Source organism: Triturus cristatus, chromosome 10 (assembly GCF_964204655.1).
Source record: "Triturus cristatus chromosome 10, aTriCri1.1, whole genome shotgun sequence".
NCBI lineage: Eukaryota > Metazoa > Chordata > Amphibia > Caudata > Salamandridae > Triturus > Triturus cristatus.
This window is the reverse complement of record NC_140593.1, coordinates 286,234,615-286,254,400: the sequence shown is the minus strand read 5'-3', so window position 1 is coordinate 286,254,400 and position 19,786 is coordinate 286,234,615. Positions and strand designations below refer to the sequence as shown.

The 19,786-nt window shown below is 44.5% G+C and overlaps 1 protein-coding gene across 1 annotated transcript in view; it reads left to right on the top strand.

The window, feature by feature from the left end:
• The window catches only part of LOC146789333 (pituitary tumor-transforming gene 1 protein-interacting protein-like), a 182,761-nt gene that overhangs the window by 58,374 nt on the left and 104,601 nt on the right, over positions 1-19,786 (top strand). The window contains exon 5 of the mRNA XM_085631164.1: positions 14,737-14,805. Within this exon, the coding sequence (XP_085487290.1) occupies positions 14,737-14,805 (69 nt within the window). The remainder of the gene's footprint in view (positions 1-14,736; positions 14,806-19,786) is intronic.

The window sequence follows — 19,786 nt, the reverse complement described above, 5'->3', positions numbered from 1 at the left end:
CTGACATGTCTGATGCCCTACCGTGCCTAATCCTGGTAGACACCCTTGTCGTTTAGTTATACAAACATGGGTAGCTATTGACGGGCACATTTAATACACATGCACACCAAGCCATTCAAAGGGGATTCGACAAAAATTCGACCAAAACTATGCAAGAAACCCCCCTCACGGTTAATAAAACACACATCCACTGCCGGATGTGTAATACTTTTTATTTTACTCTCTGGAAAGGGGACGAACATCACTTGAGAGTCACAGCGTGCTCCTGACAGAGCCCAATGCTGTGTTACACCCACCATTGCCTGCCGAGTGCCACACACCTCTGTGTTGTATTCCACTAGCTAGTGCATATGCTATGACACTCTCTAGCCCATGTGCACTGTAACACCACCCCGTGAATATGTCATGCCGCACTTGTCTTCGCACGGGTTATATTGCCCCATCTAACGTGCCTTTCTCGATGCCTATGTTCTAACGCACAGTGCTATGCCATACATATTACAATCTGGGATCCATATCTTTGTCACAGTGCATATGCAACGTTACACTCCCCAGCACATATTTTATATTACAACTTTAGAGACTAGTTAGGTTACACAACACTGCCCTGTGCATATTACACTCCAAGGCGCATATCGCATAGCACGCGCTAGTGCCTGTGCTATCTCGCGCTCTCCCATGAATCTGTCATTGCGCACAATGTATTGCATATTATATTTCACGCCCGGTTCATCTTATATCACACTTTTTGGTGCATAGTTTATACCATACACTATATCTAGTTTTCATTTTCAATCGTGCTCTCAGGACTATGTTCTATATAACACTGTGTTCACCTACCCTTTTCACGGGCATTACATTTTGCGATAGGGGGTGGAGGGTCAGGGGGTGTTTCTGCCAAGTGAGCCTGGAGTCACAGTCACAAACGTCCTCTTCTTCCTGAATAAAAGGGAGATTATGCTGCATACTTGTTCATATTTTAAGTAGTTCGCACAGACACAATGTTTTAAAAACAATAAAGTTCCTAATACCCGCCTTCTCTGAACAGTTAGCTTGCTGCCCCATCCCCTTCCTCCCTATCCTCTGTTGTGTGAATCCATGGACTAGCCTCCTCCCTCCTGCCATGCATGGTCTGATGTGCTGCCACTGCCCTCAATTTAGTATGATGTACCAGTCCACTCCTCCTGCCCTCCATTGCCCAATTCTATGCCCCATCATTGACCTCCTGCTTAAACTCTGTGCTTAGCTTGCTGCCCCTATTCTCCTTCCCCCTGCCCTCCGATGTCTTTGTGCATGCCCCTGCTCCATCCTTTTTGCCCACCATGTCCCATGGACCTGCCACTCCTATCTACTCTGAGTGTTCTGTTGAGCTGCCACTCCCCTCCCACCTGCCTAGCATTGTCAGATGACTGTAACCTGTCCCTGCCACCTCCACCCTGCCTGTCCACATGCCATGCCCCTATCCTCTTCCTCCTGTCCTACATGGTCCATTGTACTGCCACACCCTTCTGCCCTCCCTGGTCTGTTGTGCTGCAACTGCTCCTCCTGCCTGCCCCGTGTGGTCTGTTGTGAGGTCCCTTCCCCTGAACTTTCTTGTCTGTGCACAGGTCCTGACCCTTCCTTCTATCCTCCATCGTCCTTTGTGCATGCCCCTCCACCCTCCTTCTTGCCCATCATAGCCATTGTGCTGCCACTAACCCTCCCACTTGCCATGCATGGTCTTCTGTGCTGCCATGGCCCCTCCCACCTTCCCTGTGTGGTCAGTTAGCTGCCCCTGACCCCCTCCCACCTTCCCTCCATGGTCTGTGTGTATGCCATCACAGTCTCACTGTTGCTCTTCATGGTGTGTCTTGCTTCTAGTGCCCATCCTGCCTGACCTCCATGGCTATCTTGCTGCTCCTGCCCTGCCCCCTTGCCCCCAGCCCTACTCCCTCCCTCCTGGCTTGTCTGTTCCATTGTAATGCCCCTGATCCGTCCCTCCTGCCCTTTATGGTCTGTTATACTGCAGCTTTCTCTCCTGTCTGTCCATTATGGTCAGCTAGCTACCATTGCCTCTTGCCCCTCTGTTCTCTGTTGTCCATGTGCATGGTCCTGTCCCCTCCCTCTTGCTTTCTATGGATTGTTGTGCTGCACTCCCGTCCTGCATGCCCTGTGTGGTGTATTGTGCTGCTGCAAACCCTGATGCCTGCCCTGCAGGGTCAGTTTGGTGCACCTCTCCATGTCCCTCCTGTCCTCTGTTATCCAAGTCCATGTCCCTATCCCATTTCCTTCCATGATCCAATGTACCATACTTGCGAACATTTTGAACTTGGTAAGAGGGAGATTTTGAAAAAAAACTGGGGTATTGATTTTCCCCTTTGAGTTACATTGAAAAAGAGGATATTGTAGACAGGAGACAGATCAAATAAAGCCCATTTGAGCTTAAAAACATTGGACGTTTCCTGGCTGAATCGGGTCTGTTGGCATGTATGGTTGTACTACCATTGCCTCTTCCTTCTGCCCACAATGGTCTATTACATTGCCACAGCCTTGAAGGAGGGTAGATTTTGTATCACAGGGGGCCCCTGGCCCGTTCTGTCCACACCTGAAGTATGAGACCCTTGTCCTTGCCCTGCCAGCTGCATTTGTAGGCCGTATTAAATTGACCAGCGGGTCCTGTGTTGCTATATAATTATCCTGAGACATCCTTACCACTCAGCCAGCATAAAACCCCTGTGTAGGCCCTTCTGTTCAATATGTAGGCCTCTTTGTTAAATTGACCATAGCTCTGCAATTTTAGTGTATAGCAGTCTGAAGGCAGGTCTGCGAGGCCTTCTGATCCAAACTAGTAGCCCCCACCCTACCCGAGTGCTCCGTATCAAAGTTCAACATCCCCCTGAAGCTGTCGACATACAGTAGGCTGCATCCTGGACTGGTACTTGCTTCCTGGGCAGGTTTCCCGCTTTTAAGGAAGTGGCAACCGCAGAGCGTCAAGTTAGGAGAACTGAGGAGATTTTATACATGAATATATTGAATTCCCGTACAATACCCATTATTTTCTGCTTGCTCTATGGAACTTACGATAAGCGATTGGCCTGAGAGACTGACCTTTTCACCCAGTCCATTGTCAGCATTAAGTGGGTAAATGACGAAATGTCTGGTAAAATCTGCAGACGAAGCTTTTGGGTAGCATACGTAGGTAGATGTAGCGTGCAAAGGAGCCCACAAAATGATATAAAAAGGGAGCACCCACAGATATCGACGGACTACCTCGCCGTCTGTATGTAGGTTAACAGGCAGTGCAGGTTTTCCCCAAGAGCTGGGAGCGCTTGTCTTCCTTTGCTTAAAATGTCTTGCTCTGCTTTGCTTGAAGTATCTTATTCTATTTTACCTATATAAAATGTCATGTTATGTTTAACCATTGTTCTCTTTACTTTTGCATTTAAAAGATTTTGTATTGTAATTGCAGGAATGCTTGCTCTAAGAGTAAACGTGAGTGTTCCTAGGTAACATTTTCCTTGGTGTAACTTGTTTCTCATGATGCATTTATAGATGTGTTTTCTCTCTCTCTCTGTCAGTACATTAATTGAGATACAGAGAATATTATGACAGCTGTATGATTATCTGGATTCTGTATTTTGTACTTTATGTCTCTATTCTGCGGTTTCTTTGAAGTTGCATCTTCTCATTAAACTGCCATTGTATTCTGCCTCCAATTCCATGTCTCATATGTCTGTTTTCTTCATTTTTGGAGCAAGCGTTCCTAGGCACCCCGGCTCAAATTAAGGTGCCCCTTTTGTCCCTGACTCACTCTCCTGCTCAGTTCTGTGGTGGCTCCCGGGGATCTGGGGACCGCCCCTAGCTTCCTTGACCCGTAATAGATCTTCCCTCCAACAGCCTCTCTTGCAAGTCCTGTATTGTTGGTTTGTTGCCCCTGCCCCCCTTTCCACTGCCCTCCATAGTCTGTTGTGCTTCCACGGCCCTTCCTGCCTGCTCAGTGTGGTTAAATTGTTGCCTTTGCACCCTCCTACCTGCCTTCAATTTTCAGAGTCCGTGCCCCTGGCCTCTGCCTCTCAACAGTATCCTAATGAACAACTAGATTGCTAACATTCTATATTTATTACAAAAGTGTGGAACGCCTGACATCATCTTGATGTAATCAAAACTGTAATACCTAGAGCATTTCCTTTAGAAATTACATATATGAGAGGGTCTTATTGGCATCAAAATTATGGTTAGTGCTCTAAAAGACTAAAATAAGGACATATTTTCTGAGTTTTCAAATAGCGACAAGGCACTTTTAAATTATTTGTTATCTTTATGTTTTTTTATCCAGTTGACCACTTGATTAAATGTTGCACTTAGGGGAGAGGATGTGGTGTTACTTCCAGAACTGCAGACTTTGCAACTGGGGAACCAGGTTGAAGTTTCTGCTTCAGCTCGACATTCTGTGATTCTGGTCAAATCACTTAGTCTCCCCATGTCTACAACCAAAATGAATTTGTTCTTGTGTGATGTAACCAATGCTCATGTAAAGCACTCCAATACCTGACAAGTCTGCACTATATAACACTGCAAAAACACAAAATAATAAGTGTTTTGCACACTTCTGTCATTGGGCTATATTTGGGCTACATCTGGGTGATTTTGGGCTACATTTGGGCTCTTTTGTCTCCGGTGGCCATCTTGGGAGATTTATTTGTTATGAAGTTTCCTAATTTCCTCATGTACTGCAGTCTCCTCAGTAGGAAATGCTTTCAGTTTTTTACTTTGATTCCATCATGAAGGTATTCAGATATGTCACACATTTGCCATAAATTCTGAATGTTAGCACTCTTTTTGCTCATTAGATCACTGTAGTAAAACTACTGCTCACCAGGGAAAACTGCTGCTGGTATTGAAAGTGCATGTTTCAGTCTGCATGTCAGAATTTTTTAATGAAATAGAAGAGGATTTGAGAAGTCACTCAAAATGTGCCCTAATTTTTCTTTCTGCAGCACTAATCATACTTTTTATGGAAAAATGAACCCCCTCATTTTGTTCCTTTTTAAATTAAATGTTTTAAGAGTTACCACTTTAATCCAAGCAAGATGGCTTAAGGTGTGCCATACGTTTATCATAAGTAGGACTGTTAGCGCTCTAGTAGTTCTTTGGAACACTCTGGGAAGCTGCAGTAGAACACAAAGGAATCAACTGACAGTCTCTGCCCTTGTTGGATGTACATGTTTTACTGAGAATGTCAGACTTCATTCTCACATGACTGAGAAAGATAATGTGAATTTACAGAAAATAAGCTCTCAGTTTAGCCTATAGATCACCTTCCAAACCTCTGTGGTAAAAGCATGAGAAAATATTTTTCTCTCAATCATGATATCCCAGCAGAAGGCTTTTTCACATGGTGAAATCACCTTAGAACATACCACAATTCCTAAAATGAGTATGGTACCATCAACAAATGATTTATAATGTAACTAAAGTCTTAAAACCTTCTATTAACTGCAATGCTTTTTAATGAGGTGCTATCATGTATATTGGTCCCAAGATGGCTGCCAACACTTCTTGGATGAAGTGCTGACAGCCAATCAGATCTCAGGATGAGATGTGTGGTTAGGCTCCGCCCACATATATATATGCTTTTAAATGCTATTTTCTCAGGAAATACTGAACAGATTTACACCAGACCTGTAAAAGGCACTTCCTTGACCTTATGGCTACCTCTCTGCCAAATTTCAAGTAATTCTGTTCAGCCGTTCGGGCTGTAGCTGTGTCTAAAGGTCCTATGGAAAAATGCATGGGGAAAACGCGTTTTGGGACCCCCCTTTTTTCTCGGCCCCTGCTTGACGAATCCCCCCAAGACTTTCAGGGTAGGAGCGGAGCGTAGCGCCCCACCTATTTTGAAAATTTCGCGAGGATTCGTCGACCGGCGCCAAAGTTATTCCAAATAGAATGTTGCGGATTTCCTATGGAAACAGGGTCCTAACTATATCTACCTACTGGCGACCGCCAGTAGGTAATATATATATATATATATATATATTATATATATATACGTAGAGAGGTGGAGAGTGAGTAGTAGAGAGTAGTAGAGTTATTAGAGAGTAGAGTAGTAGAGAGAATAGTAGAAGTAGAGAGTAGTAGAGTGTGAGTAGTAGAGTGAGTAGTAGGGAGAGTGAATAGTAGATTGAGTAGTAGAGTGAGTAGTAGAGAGTAGTAGAGAGTGAGTGGTAGAGTAGTAGAGTGAGTAGTAGAGAGTGAGTAGTTGAGTAGTAGAGAGTGAGTAGTTGAGTAGTAGAGAGTGAGTAGTAGAGTAATGGAGAGTAGTGGAGCGTGAGTAGTAGAGTAGTGTATAGAGAGTAGTAGAGAGAGTAGTAGAGTGAGTGGTAGAGAGTGAGTAGTAGCGAGTGAGTTGTAGAGAGTGAGTAGTAGTGAGTAGTAGAGAGTTGTAGCGAGTGAGTTGTAGCGAATGAGTTGTAGGGAATGAGTTGTAGAGAGTGAGTAGTAGAGAGTTGTAGCGAGTGAGTTGTAGCGAGTGAGTAGTAGCGAGTGAGTAGTAGAGAGTAGTAGAGAGTACATAACTTTTGCTATTGTTCGATTTCAGTGTGAACAGAGTTCTTTCAGCTGCTCGGTGCCAAAGACAGGATGTAAATATTTGAGAAGATGACAAACAGCGGATGCATCTTTCCACAATATGCACAATTTGCGTGTTGGAAAAGCAGTAGCTGTGAGCCCGGGCACAATACACATACACCAGCAAACAAGACCTTTCACGTTCCTCAATTAGCATTTGTTGATTTGGAAATTTAAAAAAGAAAGATCTAGATCAGCTCCTTGTCATCAGAAACATCCCACTTAAGTAAAGTTTTTGTTGGACAAACCAGTGTAATGTGGCACTTTCACTCAATGATGGTAAACAGGGACTAAGACTTCCAGATAGGAAGTCTTTGCTCCGTGCCAATCCTTGTAAAACAAGCGCGGGCTCTTTATAGGGCGGACAGAAGATGTGCACGCGGGGAATGGCTTTACTGGCGGCGAAAAAAATCCTCCCCAGAGTGTCACGCCGCCAGTAAAGCATCCAATCCCCGCGTGCACATCTTTTGTCTTGTTTGTCTCGTCGCGTGCACGCTGGAATCGTATCGATTCCAAAAGGTCCTCTGCATGGCAGCCAGCGCATGCGCTGCTTTCGCCAGGCCGAGACCTAAAGATTAATGTGTCCATCTATAACGGTACTGGTGCTCATGTAAAGATCTCTGATACCTTCCGGTCCAGTTTGCGCTATATAAAACTGGGAGAAATAAAAAAAAGTGTGCCTGTGGTGGCACTGGCCTCCATCTCAACTTTGGTCCTCCCTTGTGCCCTGACCTAGGGTGACCAGAATTTTAAAGCCAAAAAAAACGGGGACATTTAATGAAAATAGAAGAACTACAATTTTACTATAAGCGAGTGCACGGAATGACAGCGCTCCTCAGCAGAGAATTGCAGAACAGGCACTAAGAACATAAATACAACTGCAATTTTTAAACCCAGTAGCTTGCCTATTAATTAAATTGCTTTCTTGAAACAGCTGATAACCACCCCTGCTTTGTAAAACATAAACAAGAACCTCCTGCCGATTTCGTCGAACTTCTCTTAAAACTGGGACATGAGCTAAATTTCCTGAAATCTGACGGGACAGCTGGTGAAAAACAGGGACAGTCCTGGCAAATCCGGGACGCCTTGGTCACCCTACACTGATTTCTCAGTTAATTGTTTTCAAACCTTCAACGCTAATTTACAGGTCCACTTCTAGCTAATTTGGAACTCACTGAAGTCTTTTTTTAACTTTTGAAATTTCTCAGCAGTGTGCAAGGATGCCACCTCTGAAGATGGATTTCGTGCTTCTGCTGGAAGCAGGTGTCGGTCATGAATCTGCACAACGTCTGCCTGTAGTCCTTCAGCACCAGACATGACTCCATGGCTTTGAAGAAATGCTTCCTAATACACCCCAATGGCAATGCCCCCCGGGAGCGGGAAGCCAAACCGTACCTTGCTGAGCACCAAAGGCTGGGTCCAACCCAATCCAAGTCACAAAGTTAGTCCCAGTCCAGCTCACTCTTGTCAAACAAGTCAAAGGTGAAACTGAGGGGCAAGTCTAAAAAGAAGCATAGGGAAAGTAAGCAAGGCTCTTCAGCGTCCAGACGCTCCAGGTCTTGGGAGAAATCTTACAGACAACATTCCAGAAACCTTACCCCAGAGATGTTTTACAGCATGGGCAATTCACCAGGGCCCCCGCCTTCCAAGCCCCACCAAACCCCCCTCGGGAAAGTGGCCCTTATCTATAGCTCTCTTTTGTGTATTTCTCTATCTTAACCTTTTAACTATAGTTCAATAATAATAATAATACAGCCATTTATAGAGCGCGAACAGCTACCTCCAAAGAGGTGTTCAGGCGCTACAAGTGACATGCAGGATCAATGCATCAATCAAGGGATTAAACTTGGTTAAAAAGCTGTGTTTTTGCTGCCTTCCTAAATTGTGTTTCAGAAGAAATCAGACGCAAGGAATTGGGGAGGGAATTCCATAACGTGGATTCCCCAAGCATAAAAGATCTGCCGCCCAGCCGGGCTTTCTTCACACGTGGAGTGCAAAGTAATTTCTGGGAATTGGACCTCAAGGCACGCGTCTGCGTGTAGACACCTAGCCTCTGTTTCAAATAGCAAGGGCACGTTCTATGGAGTGCCCGAAAAGCTAGGGTTAACGCCCTAAATTTGATTCTCTTGGCTACCGGAAGCCAGTGTAGTTCTCTGATGTGCGGAGAGATATGTTGCCGAAAAAGAACACGTTTGATCAATCTTGCGGCTGCATTTTGAACCATTTGGAGTTTCCTAACAAGGTAACCCGGTAAGCCTATATAGAGGCTGTTCGCATAGTCCAGACGGGCAGTTTCTGGGGCATGGACTACCATCCGACGACAGATCTCTGGCAGCAGGTGTATACATTTTCGCAAGTTTCAGTTACCTGCTGAATTTGGGCTGCGAAGGATAAGTCAGCCTGCCATTTTACTCCCAGATTTTTGGCACTGGTGGCAAGCCCATTTCTGCTGGCCACCACAGGTCTGCGGCAGGGGGCTGGATTTTGCAGAATAACGTCACTTCAGTTTTATCGGCATTCAGTTTACATTTATTATTGTTCATCCAGCATGCAATATATTTTAAGTAGCCTTTAAAGCACTTAAAAGAATCTTTGGACTGATCCCCAAAAGAGAAAACCAGCTGGGTGTCGTTGCCGTAAAAAATCGCCTGTACGCCCCAGTTGGCTATCAAAATGAATAGAGGAGCCAGATATATGTTGAACAGCAGTGGGCTTAGAGCCGACCCCTGCGGCACCCCGCACCATAAATGCTTGCGGTTGGACTAAAGCGGTCGTAGGGCCACCCTTTGAGTACGCAAGTGGAGGAAAGACTTCAGCCAGGCCAGGGCTGTGCCATTAACCCCTCTGTCCAGAAGACGTTGAGTCAGTATAGAGTGGTTAACTGTGTCTAATGCCGCGGAAAGATCCAGGAGCACCAGCATAACTGATGCCCCTGAATCCAATGCCATCCTAATTGAGTCTGCTACCTCTAATAGCACTGTCTCTGTGCTGAACCCAGCTCGGAAACCAGATTGGCTGTTGTGCAGGATATTGTGGCTCTTGATAAAATTGGCCAATTGCCGCTGCACTACCTTTTCCAGCATTTTTGCAGGAGCTGGCAGCGGAGAGATAGGTCTGTAATTGCTCAATTCTGCTGAATCCATATTGGGTTTCTTCTTAAGGGGAAGTAGAGTGGTGTGCTTTCATAGGTCGGGGAAGATGCCGGAGGAAAGGGAGGTACTCCATATTTTAGACAGCACATCGCTGATGGAATGTGCCAACTCTTTCCACAGTTTAGGAGGGCAGGGGTCTTCCAGCGAACCTGACTTACAGCCAATGCTTCCTTCTGAAAGATAGAAGTAAATTCAGAAAGGAGAGGCATGGGTGCTTTCCTAACTACCACGTCAGATTTAACCGTAGCAGTTATAGCAGAAAAGGAATTGTAGACCTTGCCAATTTTGTCATAAAAAAACATTACGAGAGTCTCTCATAAAGTGCCAGAGAGGGCTGGGCGTCAATTATCAGCTCACGTGGTTTGAGGAAGAAGTTGACCACCTTGAAAATTGCCTTGCCCGGTCTATCAGAGTTATCAATTGACTTGGCAATGTGATCTCTCCTAGCCTCCTTCATCGATTTGTGCATTTTTTTCAAGGATTTCTTATATGTCGTTTTAGCAGTAGCATCATAATCCGCCCTCCTCTGTTGTTTCTGTCGCTTGCACTTGCTCTTCATTGCCCTAAGCGACTCGGAGAACCATGGGGCTGAGGGTGATTTACTCCTGGATTTAGTGACTCTGGCTGGCGCCGTAGACTCTACTGCGGCAGAAGTCCAATTATGCAGAACCAAAGTATCTGCATTGGGATCTAGAGATAGAGGCGGATGGCTATGTTGTCAATATTGTTAGACAACATAGAGCGTGAATTAGCAAAAAATAGGTTATAAAACACAAAGTTGTTCCAAATAGAGGACTCCAAAATATTTCTTGCCTGGGGTCCCAAAATGATTAAGATGATACTGCCTGACACCGGCTTCACCTTACTCTTCAGATCCCATTACGAACCTGCATTTAATGCAGATCGAGTTTCCCATGACATAATTGACTCTGCAACATTTTAAGCCGTTTAAAAAGACCATGCTGCAGGTATTCAAGATGATTATAGCTCATTCCGTCATGTATTCTGGTCCTTTTGGACCCAGCCAGGGGGTCCAGTCAAATTGTTGCCAGCTGGCCCTTCCCCAGCATCAATCGCCCCTGAAGGAAGTCAGGCCACACCATCTGTTGTGCAGGCTGTGAATCCCACCTGTCCAGCAGGCCTCGCCGGTTATTTATTCCCTGCAACTCTAGTTCCAGATCCAGTTTCCACTCCATCCCTAGATCTAGATCCTCCTTTAGCTATGGTTTGACCTATATCCCGCCATGCAATCACAGACAACGAATTGTGGAGGACACGTCTCCTTCAACTCCTGTACCATGGCAGCTACATCAAGAGGATGGAGTCTACTGTTTAGTCTGACTCTGATACAAATATTTTCTTCCATCTGTCATGATGACAATAACGGTGAGTATGCCGATAAATTATACTCTCCCCCTCATTATTTTGATGCTGGTTTATGTTTTGATTTTTTAGAATGCCAGTATCTTGAAAACCACTTCAGCATCCGTCCTTGAATCTCCTGTGGGCCCTCCGAACAAAGAAAGAGAATATTTTGCTTTAGTGGTGAAGAGCACGGTGAAAGTGCAAGAACTGCCCGGCCGACCTTCTTACTCAAATTTTGCAACCTGGGATTTCAAACTCAGAACCTAAGTAGTCCTTCAGTGAGATTCTAGTTGACAGCCATATACAAGACAGCAGTGTATGAACGTGTCCTCTATAGCCTGCAGGACAGGGCGGAGACCTTTCTCCTCACCTGGGCGCCCTTTATACGTGATGGTGGGCATTGAGTGCCCGAAGATCAACTGCCCGATGACTAGATCTTCTGCGTTATCACAGCCCCGCAGACCTGATTTGACCCCTGCAGCCCCTGCTCTGCAGTTGTCACCCTAAGACTACCTATGCACCTCCCACCCCATCCTCCCTCCACTTGCTTTCTTCTCCTTGGTCCTTCTTGTCTCTCCCTCCACCCGTCCTCCTGTTCTCCCTATACTTCCTTCATTTCCCCTCCTTCTCTTACCTCTCTCCTCCCTTTCCCCTCTCTTCTTTTCTCATCTCTGTCCCCCGTTTCTCTTCCCCCGGGCCCGCGTGTTTACTCCTCTTCCCCCTTCCCCCCCACCGTCCCTATGTCCTCGGCTACCTACCTGTTGCCGGTAAATCCAGGCCGTGGTGTTGCTGCATTGCTGTGCCTCAACAGTGTTTTTATTGTCCCCATATGTGTAATGGTTCCAATGGCCTGCCACAGTTTTGTTGTGTTTGATACACCCTGTTCTTTACCTCATTTACTTTCTTTCCGGGTAAAACCCAGAATAAAGAAATGCAAAACAAAAAAAAGAGATTCTAGTTGAGCCGATTATGTGGGCCTGGTCAAAACCACATTTGTGCCAGTGATTGTTTGCCCCATCTTTAGACACCATAGACTGGCTGCTGGTGAACCTTTGTTTTTTTGACACAGCATCCCACTCCAGAGAACCTTCTGTCATGGGCTTCCACTTACAAGGTGAATTCTAACTCCTACCGGCAGCTCCTTGTTTTTTTTTCCTTCTTAAGTGAGTACTGGTCTGTGTTCTTTAAATGCCACTTGCCTTTTGATTCTATACTGTCCTGCCCCCTGGGACAAGGTGCATGATGTTCTTCCTGTGCTACCTGAAGACCTTCATAACGTCTTTGAACAAATGGTCCAAGATGAACAAGATGCAGCTCAACAGATTTTACATTACCGCCATGTCTAGCAACCTACACAGGCTTTTGATGGCACTAGAGGCTGAGGCAGTGTCGGGGGGCAATTACAGCAGATGTGTCAATTCTCTTCCTCTTATTCTTCAGACAATTCTTCCAAACCCCCTTGAATGCCCTTGAATGGGCATTATGGGCCAGTAGGGGAGTAGAGAAGACATTGCCTACCCTATTGGCACTCCATCACTTTGGATCTATGGGTCCTCCAGATTGTTCAAGATGTTTATGCCTTTCGTTTCTGGGCACTCCCTTCTTAATCCCACTGTGTTCACTCCAACATGGCTAACCACTCCAATATCATTTCCATGCAAATGTGTTAGTTGCTCACTAAGGGGGCTGTTGAGCTTGTACTTGAGTTGGGCGAGGAATGGGTGATCACTTGCTTTGGCTCTTAGTCCCCAAGAAGAACGGGGGCCTGAGATCAGTCTTAGACTGCAGAGTTTTGAACTTGTTCCTCACGAAGACGTGGGATACATGTATTCCCCTAGCTTGACCACTGGCTGGTGAAGATGGGCTTGCCTCAGATAATCTTAAACCATGTGCAGAGAATCTTGCTCTTGTTGTTCTCCAACCAAGGGTTTTCCATTAGTGAGTCCAAATCTCATCCTCAACATTCACAGAGGCTGCTATTTATCAGGGCCATCTTGGACACTGTCACCTTGAAGTCTTTTGCATGTCTACATTGAGTCTGGGACATTCAGGTTGTGGTTCCAACTTTTCAGGCATGATACACTGTTTTAGCTTTCAGACTTCTGGGGCTCTTGGATCAGTTGGTATTTTGTATCCTGCTGGTACCTCACACTCGGTGACTTGTGCAGGCCCTTCAATGGAACTTATTTCTGCACTGGGTCCAATACTGTTGGCCAAGAAGAGATGTCTCTGATGGGGTGACTCAGGACCTCCAATGGTGACACTAATTTGTGGTAAACTGTTTTAAGTACACTCTCTGGACTTACCAGTGGTGGCGGATGAATTGTCTCATTTTGGGAGGTCACCTGTAACAGATGGATCTCAGAGGCTTCTGATGTATGGTGGAGCATCGTCATCCCATAAATCTTCTGGAACTATATGCCTTCGCAGAGTACGTGACAGCCATTTGGTACTGTAACAAGCAGGAGGTGTGGGGTGACGTGATCTATGTGATCATTGAGGTTGTGGGGCTGGCTGGCATTTATCAGGATCTCCTCGACAGTTGATCATCTAGCAGGATCACTCAATGTTAGGGCAGGGAAATTCAGTAGGTGTTATCATCCCAACCATCAGTGTATGTGCTGTCAGAGTTGGCATGGTGCATCTGAGCACAGTGGGACCTGCTGTTAGTAGACCTTTTTGCCTTCATCAAAAACACTTGGTGCCCAGCGTTTTCTGCTCTAACGTGTTACTCTCAATGTTCTCTGACAGACACATTCCGCGTTTGGTGGGACTTTAGCCTCCTTTGCTCCTTTCTCCACTGCCTCTGACAACATGGGTGTGGTAGAAAAAAGCCAGACAGGACTGAGCATAGCTCAAGCTGATAGCTCCGGACTTAGCTTAGCGAGTCTGGTACTCTGAACAAAAGCCCTCCACTTTGGTTTCCTTTTCAGGAAGACCTGCCATCCCAACATCCGGGCTGAGTTTTACACTCAAACGTCCAAAATCTACACCTCCATGCTTAGATGTTCAGTGGAACCATCCAAGAGGTCTAAATATTCAAATGGCAAGTAAGGTGTTCTTTGTGGGTGGAAGATTGCAAACATTTAAAAAAAGCTGCAGATTGGTCTTATGCAGTATTTTTTAGCAGGTTTTATGTTAAGTCTGTGGAGCATGTGGCAGAAGTGTCACTGAATGGATTTCAACATGCATAATGCTAGCCTACTGCTTGACAATTCCCCAACCTATTGTAACAGAAAAATCAGGATTTCATTAAAGACAAGGAGGCTAGCAAAATACTTTCCTGAAGCTCCCCTGGGGATGTATAATATATGTTTAATACTTTTAGTTTTGAAAGTAAAGGAAAGAGAGGTCTGAAGATATATATTATCTAAGTATGGTATTTAAAATGAGGCAACAGCTGTTGGCTAGATTTTAAAGTTTGTGTATTTTATTTAATATCTATATCTATCTATCTCTATCTCTATATTGGTTAAATACATTGTATGTTACCTCTGACATTGTACTATTGTGATAATAAAGCTAAATGAACTGCATTCACAAGATCGGAATATGAAACTAATGTTCTCTAGAGGCGTCATAAATGACTATTTTGAATGTGAATTTTTTTCAGGAGGTTGAGTGCAGAGGAAGAGAGGCTGGCCAGTGAGAGAGAGGAGAGACGGGTGCAGGCTCTTAAAAGGTAAGGTTTGTGTCTCCAGCTTAGTGTAATTGCTGAAACTGATGTTTTGTGAAGGGCACGAAGTACCAAATCATGACAAGCACATTTGTAGTAATGCTAGGTTAGCAAGGAGAGAATTGTTCCTGGGACGGAAGCTCTTAAGTGCAAAACATTTTTTTTATAGAATTAGACTTGTCGAAGGGACCAGTGAGCTTAACAACTGCATTATTTACTGGTTTGTTGACGTCCAGTGACCTAAACCGATTCACTTAAAGCTACTACGCTCCCTACTAAATTGCATCCTCTATTATAGCATTGAAAATGTTTAAACTTAAACTGATTTATATATATTACCTACTGGTGATCAACATTAGTTAGTTGTAGTTAGGACCTTGTATCTATTCAAAAAGACTTTTTTCTTTTGCCAATATGTTTGGCGCCGTTTAATGAATCTTCACAAAATTCTCAAAACTAATGGCTCACTCACTTAAGGTGCTGTCTTGAAAATTTCGGGGTGATCGATTAAGCGTGGACCGAGAAAAAGGGGTGGTCCCAAAACGTTTTTTCTCCATGCTAATTTCCAAAGGAAACTGTTGACGCAGCTACAGCCCAAACTGCTAAATAGAATTACACCAAATTTGGCAGAAAGGTATCTCTTGGTCCAGAGTGCACTCATTTTGTCAAATGGTGTAAATCCATTCAGTAGTTCCTGAGAAATGTAAATATTTCTAAGATTTACAAATATGGCCACGGAGGATCTGCAAACCCTCCCGATCTTGAGCCTGGGATCTGATTGGCTGCTAAAACCTCAAACCAGAAATATTCTTATTTTTAAATAGAAATGGTAAATCGGCCCTCCCCTCTCCAAAAAGATAGGCATCGCCCCGGGGATGGGGTCCCCGGGGCCCAAATCGGCCTCAGGAGGGGGGCCTCGCGGCACCTCTCCTTTTTATTTTTTTTATTTTTTTTTTTTATTCTTTTTTAATGGATCAGGCTCCAGGTGATGGGGTCCTCAGGGCCCAAAAAGGATCGAGGCGCAGGGGGGGGGGGCACACAGCCCCCTTCTTAAAATAGAAAAAAAAAACAAAGCTGGCAACACGCTAAGCCCTCCCCCTCTCTACACTACTTTGTAAATGTGCCTCCTGGCACGCTGTTGGTTGGGGGATGAAGTCCCCGTCGCTGCTGAGGTTCCTCAGGGGCCAACTAGCCCACCTGTAACCTCCAGTAAGCCCCACACAGTGGTATTGCTGAGAGGTGGTCGGAGGCAACGCTCCTTTTTCCACCACTTTGTAAATGCGCCGCTCAGCTCACTGCTGGTGAGGCGATGAGGTGCCTTTGCGTCCTGAGGGCCTCAGGACTAAAGTGGACTTCATCCCCCAAGCAGCCGTGTGCCAGGACGTGCCTCTCAGCAAACCAGCTGTGTGGGGCTTACTGGAGTTAACAGGAGGGCTAGTTGGCCCCCAAGGACCCTCAAGAGGCAAGGGGACTTCATTCACGCAACCATGAGCGCATCAGGAGGCACGTTGGCAGAGTGGTGGAGAAAGGGGGCGTGACTTATGACCACCTCTAAGCAATCCCACTATGTGGGGCTTGCTGGAGGTAACAGGTAGGCTAGTTGGCCCCTAAGGACCCCCAGCAGCAAAGGGGACTTCATCCCCCAACCAAGAGCACGCCAGTAGGCACGTTTGCAGACTGGTGGAGAACTGGTGGTATCAGAACTCCGCAATCCTGCTGTGTGGGACTTACTGGAGGTAACAGGCGGGGTAGTTGGCCCACAAGGACGTTCTTGGGGCCAACTACCTCTCTTGTTGGCAGTGGATGTGTGTGCAGACCTATGAAACAGTGAGTGGGTATGTACTAACTGGTATTGGTGTGTCTATGGTTTCGAGAATGGTAGTCTGAAATTTGGAGTGGGTGTATGAAAGTTTATATTTGGGTGTGTGTAGGTGCATCAGAGATTATGTGGATGATGTCATCAGTGATGTCACTGACCATGTCATGAGTGATGTAATATGAGACGTCAGCAATGCATTGCTGAGGTGTGAGTTATAGTTAGCTCAGCTAACTAGAACGGCTGAATTTCACAGGTTTTGTACAAGTGAAATGTCAGCCTAACTGTAACTTTATTGTGAGCGGCGTTTTTTTCAGAGAATTTCTAAGTACATACGCAGCAGTCCTGTCCCTCCTTCTGCACTGAGGGGGGATTCGAAGCAGGTACGGACCTCAAAAATGCCCCCACACCATCCAAAGTATTTCACAGTTCTTTATTTTTCTTAAACACCACAAAGTGAAACAGACAAGTGTCTGCCCTAAATATATATATGTTATTTAATGTGTAATCAATGCGGTTTTAATAACTTAAAATATACAAAAAGAAGAGTATATGTATGTATTGATATTATATAATATTGAAGTCTGTTGCCGATTTTCATTATTGAGTAGTATATGTGGCATGGGAGATTAAAAGAACGTTAGTATCTGCAGCGCGATCATGTGATTAAGGCTGCAAGGTTGCGGCCGAAACATGCCAAGGACAATGCATTTGGCATGTATTAACGGATTAAATAAATAAACACTATCGCACTTTGAAGGAGTCCGTGCCTACTTTGTAGGAGCAGTGTTTAAAAGAAAGGATTTTATATATATATATATATATATATAAATATATATCTCACTGCTCCTGGATGCCCACAGGCAAAGGCGCACTCGACCAGCAGCGCGCACAGAGGCGTTCACTCGGGTAAGGTCTGGATTCGTCTCCCGATAAGATTTGCAGCTCTTGTGTCGATCATTAAAAGCCTGAGGCATTTCTGAGCTAATTGCTCTTCATCAGAGGCTCGACAAAAGTTTGTGTTGTACGACACGCCCATATTAATAATAATTAACTGCCCTCAGATGGGCTTGAACGCAATGTTCTCTGGGCCTTGTAGTCTGTGTCATACCAATAATTCCTTGAATGGATACACAATAATTAATACTGTCTGTGAAAGCCCTGAATGGGCCTCGGCAGCACGTCCAAACACATGATCCCATCTGCCGCTGTTTCCGATGGGACCCTGAGGAATTCAGGGCCCCGGGACCCCCAGTCATCACGGGGTGGTGCGCCTTTCGCGGCTGGGCTGCCGCGTGTAATCTCACTGCTCCTGGATGCCCAAAGGCAAAGGCGCACTCGACCAGCAGCGCGCACAGAGGCGTTCACTCGTGTAAGGTCTGGATTCGTCTCCCGATAAGATTTGCAGCTCTTGTGTCGATCATTAAAAGCCTGACGCGTTTCTGAGCTAATTGCTCTTCATCAGAGGCTCGACAAAAGTTTGTGTTGTACGACACGCCCATATTAATAATAATTAACTGCCCTCAGATGGGCTTGAACGCAATGTTCTCTGGGCCTTGTAGTCTGTGTCATACCAATAATTCCTTGCCTGTGGGCATCCAGGAGCAGTGTGATATATATATATATATATATATATATATATATATATATATATATATATATATATATATATATATATATATATTTCTCCAAGCGTTTCTTTGTCTGAGACATAAAACGTGGCGCACACACTTCGATGATCTTTTCAAATTCTTTATTCCGCTCCAAGGGCAGATAAACGCGTTTCGGCCATGCTGGCCTTCGTCAATGTCAATGCACGCAATGTTTGCACCGGATAAATAATCATTGTTTAACCCACGTCATCTCATACAAAAATAGAAAGAGGACTGCAACATTCAGAAAGACTCCTTCACAGCCGATCTAAACAGTCGCCATTTTAAGCTAGTGAGGAGATGCTCTATAATCCTATAGCTGAGTTCCACCAAACTGCACATACATAATTGACAAACATGTTGTTTTAAATTTTTTGCCAGAATTATTCATAAATTCATTAGAATAACCTTTCATCACAAAATTACGCCCTGGATGAGCTTTTAAACTTATATGTGCAATTATAATTACAGTGAACATTTCATTCATGTTTTTTATGACTGTTCTTTAGGCAGCTCAATTGGCCCTCCTTCATGATGTTACACCCAAATGGCCTGGGAACATGTTGCATTTAATCCATGAGATTTAGCCCTGAATGGGCATACATCATTGCAGACTCACAATTCCTATCAATCATTCTATGGGTTAGACCTATTAACAATTAAAAACAATCAAATTCTTAACAAAATGTGAACTTTCTGGGAGGGAAAAGCTTTCATAAAAATATGTTTAAATATATGAAGTTTTTCTCAACAGTATTGCCATCAATTCATTTGAGATACTCTGTTTTTACCACCACACATGCAATTATGATTCTTTTGTTATAGTGATTTCATTTTTTCTCTCATTATTTCACCATAGATTTTTCCAGTTTTTTACTCTTATACCTTCCGTATCCTCATTTTTCCTTATGAGATATTACTACATTTTCTTATGTCACAGTTATTTTTAACAATTTACCGATTCCTGTTTTTTGATATTTTAGCCAACATGTATCCACAATTCTTCCTCACAATTTAATCCATTCGGTGCCAGGGTACGAAGCTCTATGATGTATTTTGATTCTAACTGTCTAAGAGTTCTTATCCTGTCACCACCTCTTCTAAGGGGTGGGACTCGATCTAGGCAGAAGAATTTTAAAAGATTACTGTTGCTTTTATGTTTTTCGGCAAAGTGCCTGGCCACAGGATAATTATTATCAATTTTAGTTATTGCACGCATGTGCTCTAAAATTCTCTTCTTTGTTTGGTGTATTGTGCTCCCCACATATCGGAGGTTGCATGGACACATCAAACAATAAACTGTGAAGTCTGAATTGCAGTTCAATAGTTTAGTAATGTTTCTCGGCCGCTCATTGCCAGGAATCAAATAGCTTTTTGTGACTGTGCTGTTCTTACATGCCTTACATTTTAGGCAAGGATAGTAGCCTTTGATGTTATGATGGCATGTATCTTTTTTAGAAAAATAGCTGTGTACTAGCATATCCTTTAACGAAACATTCTTCCTATATGTTATGCTATG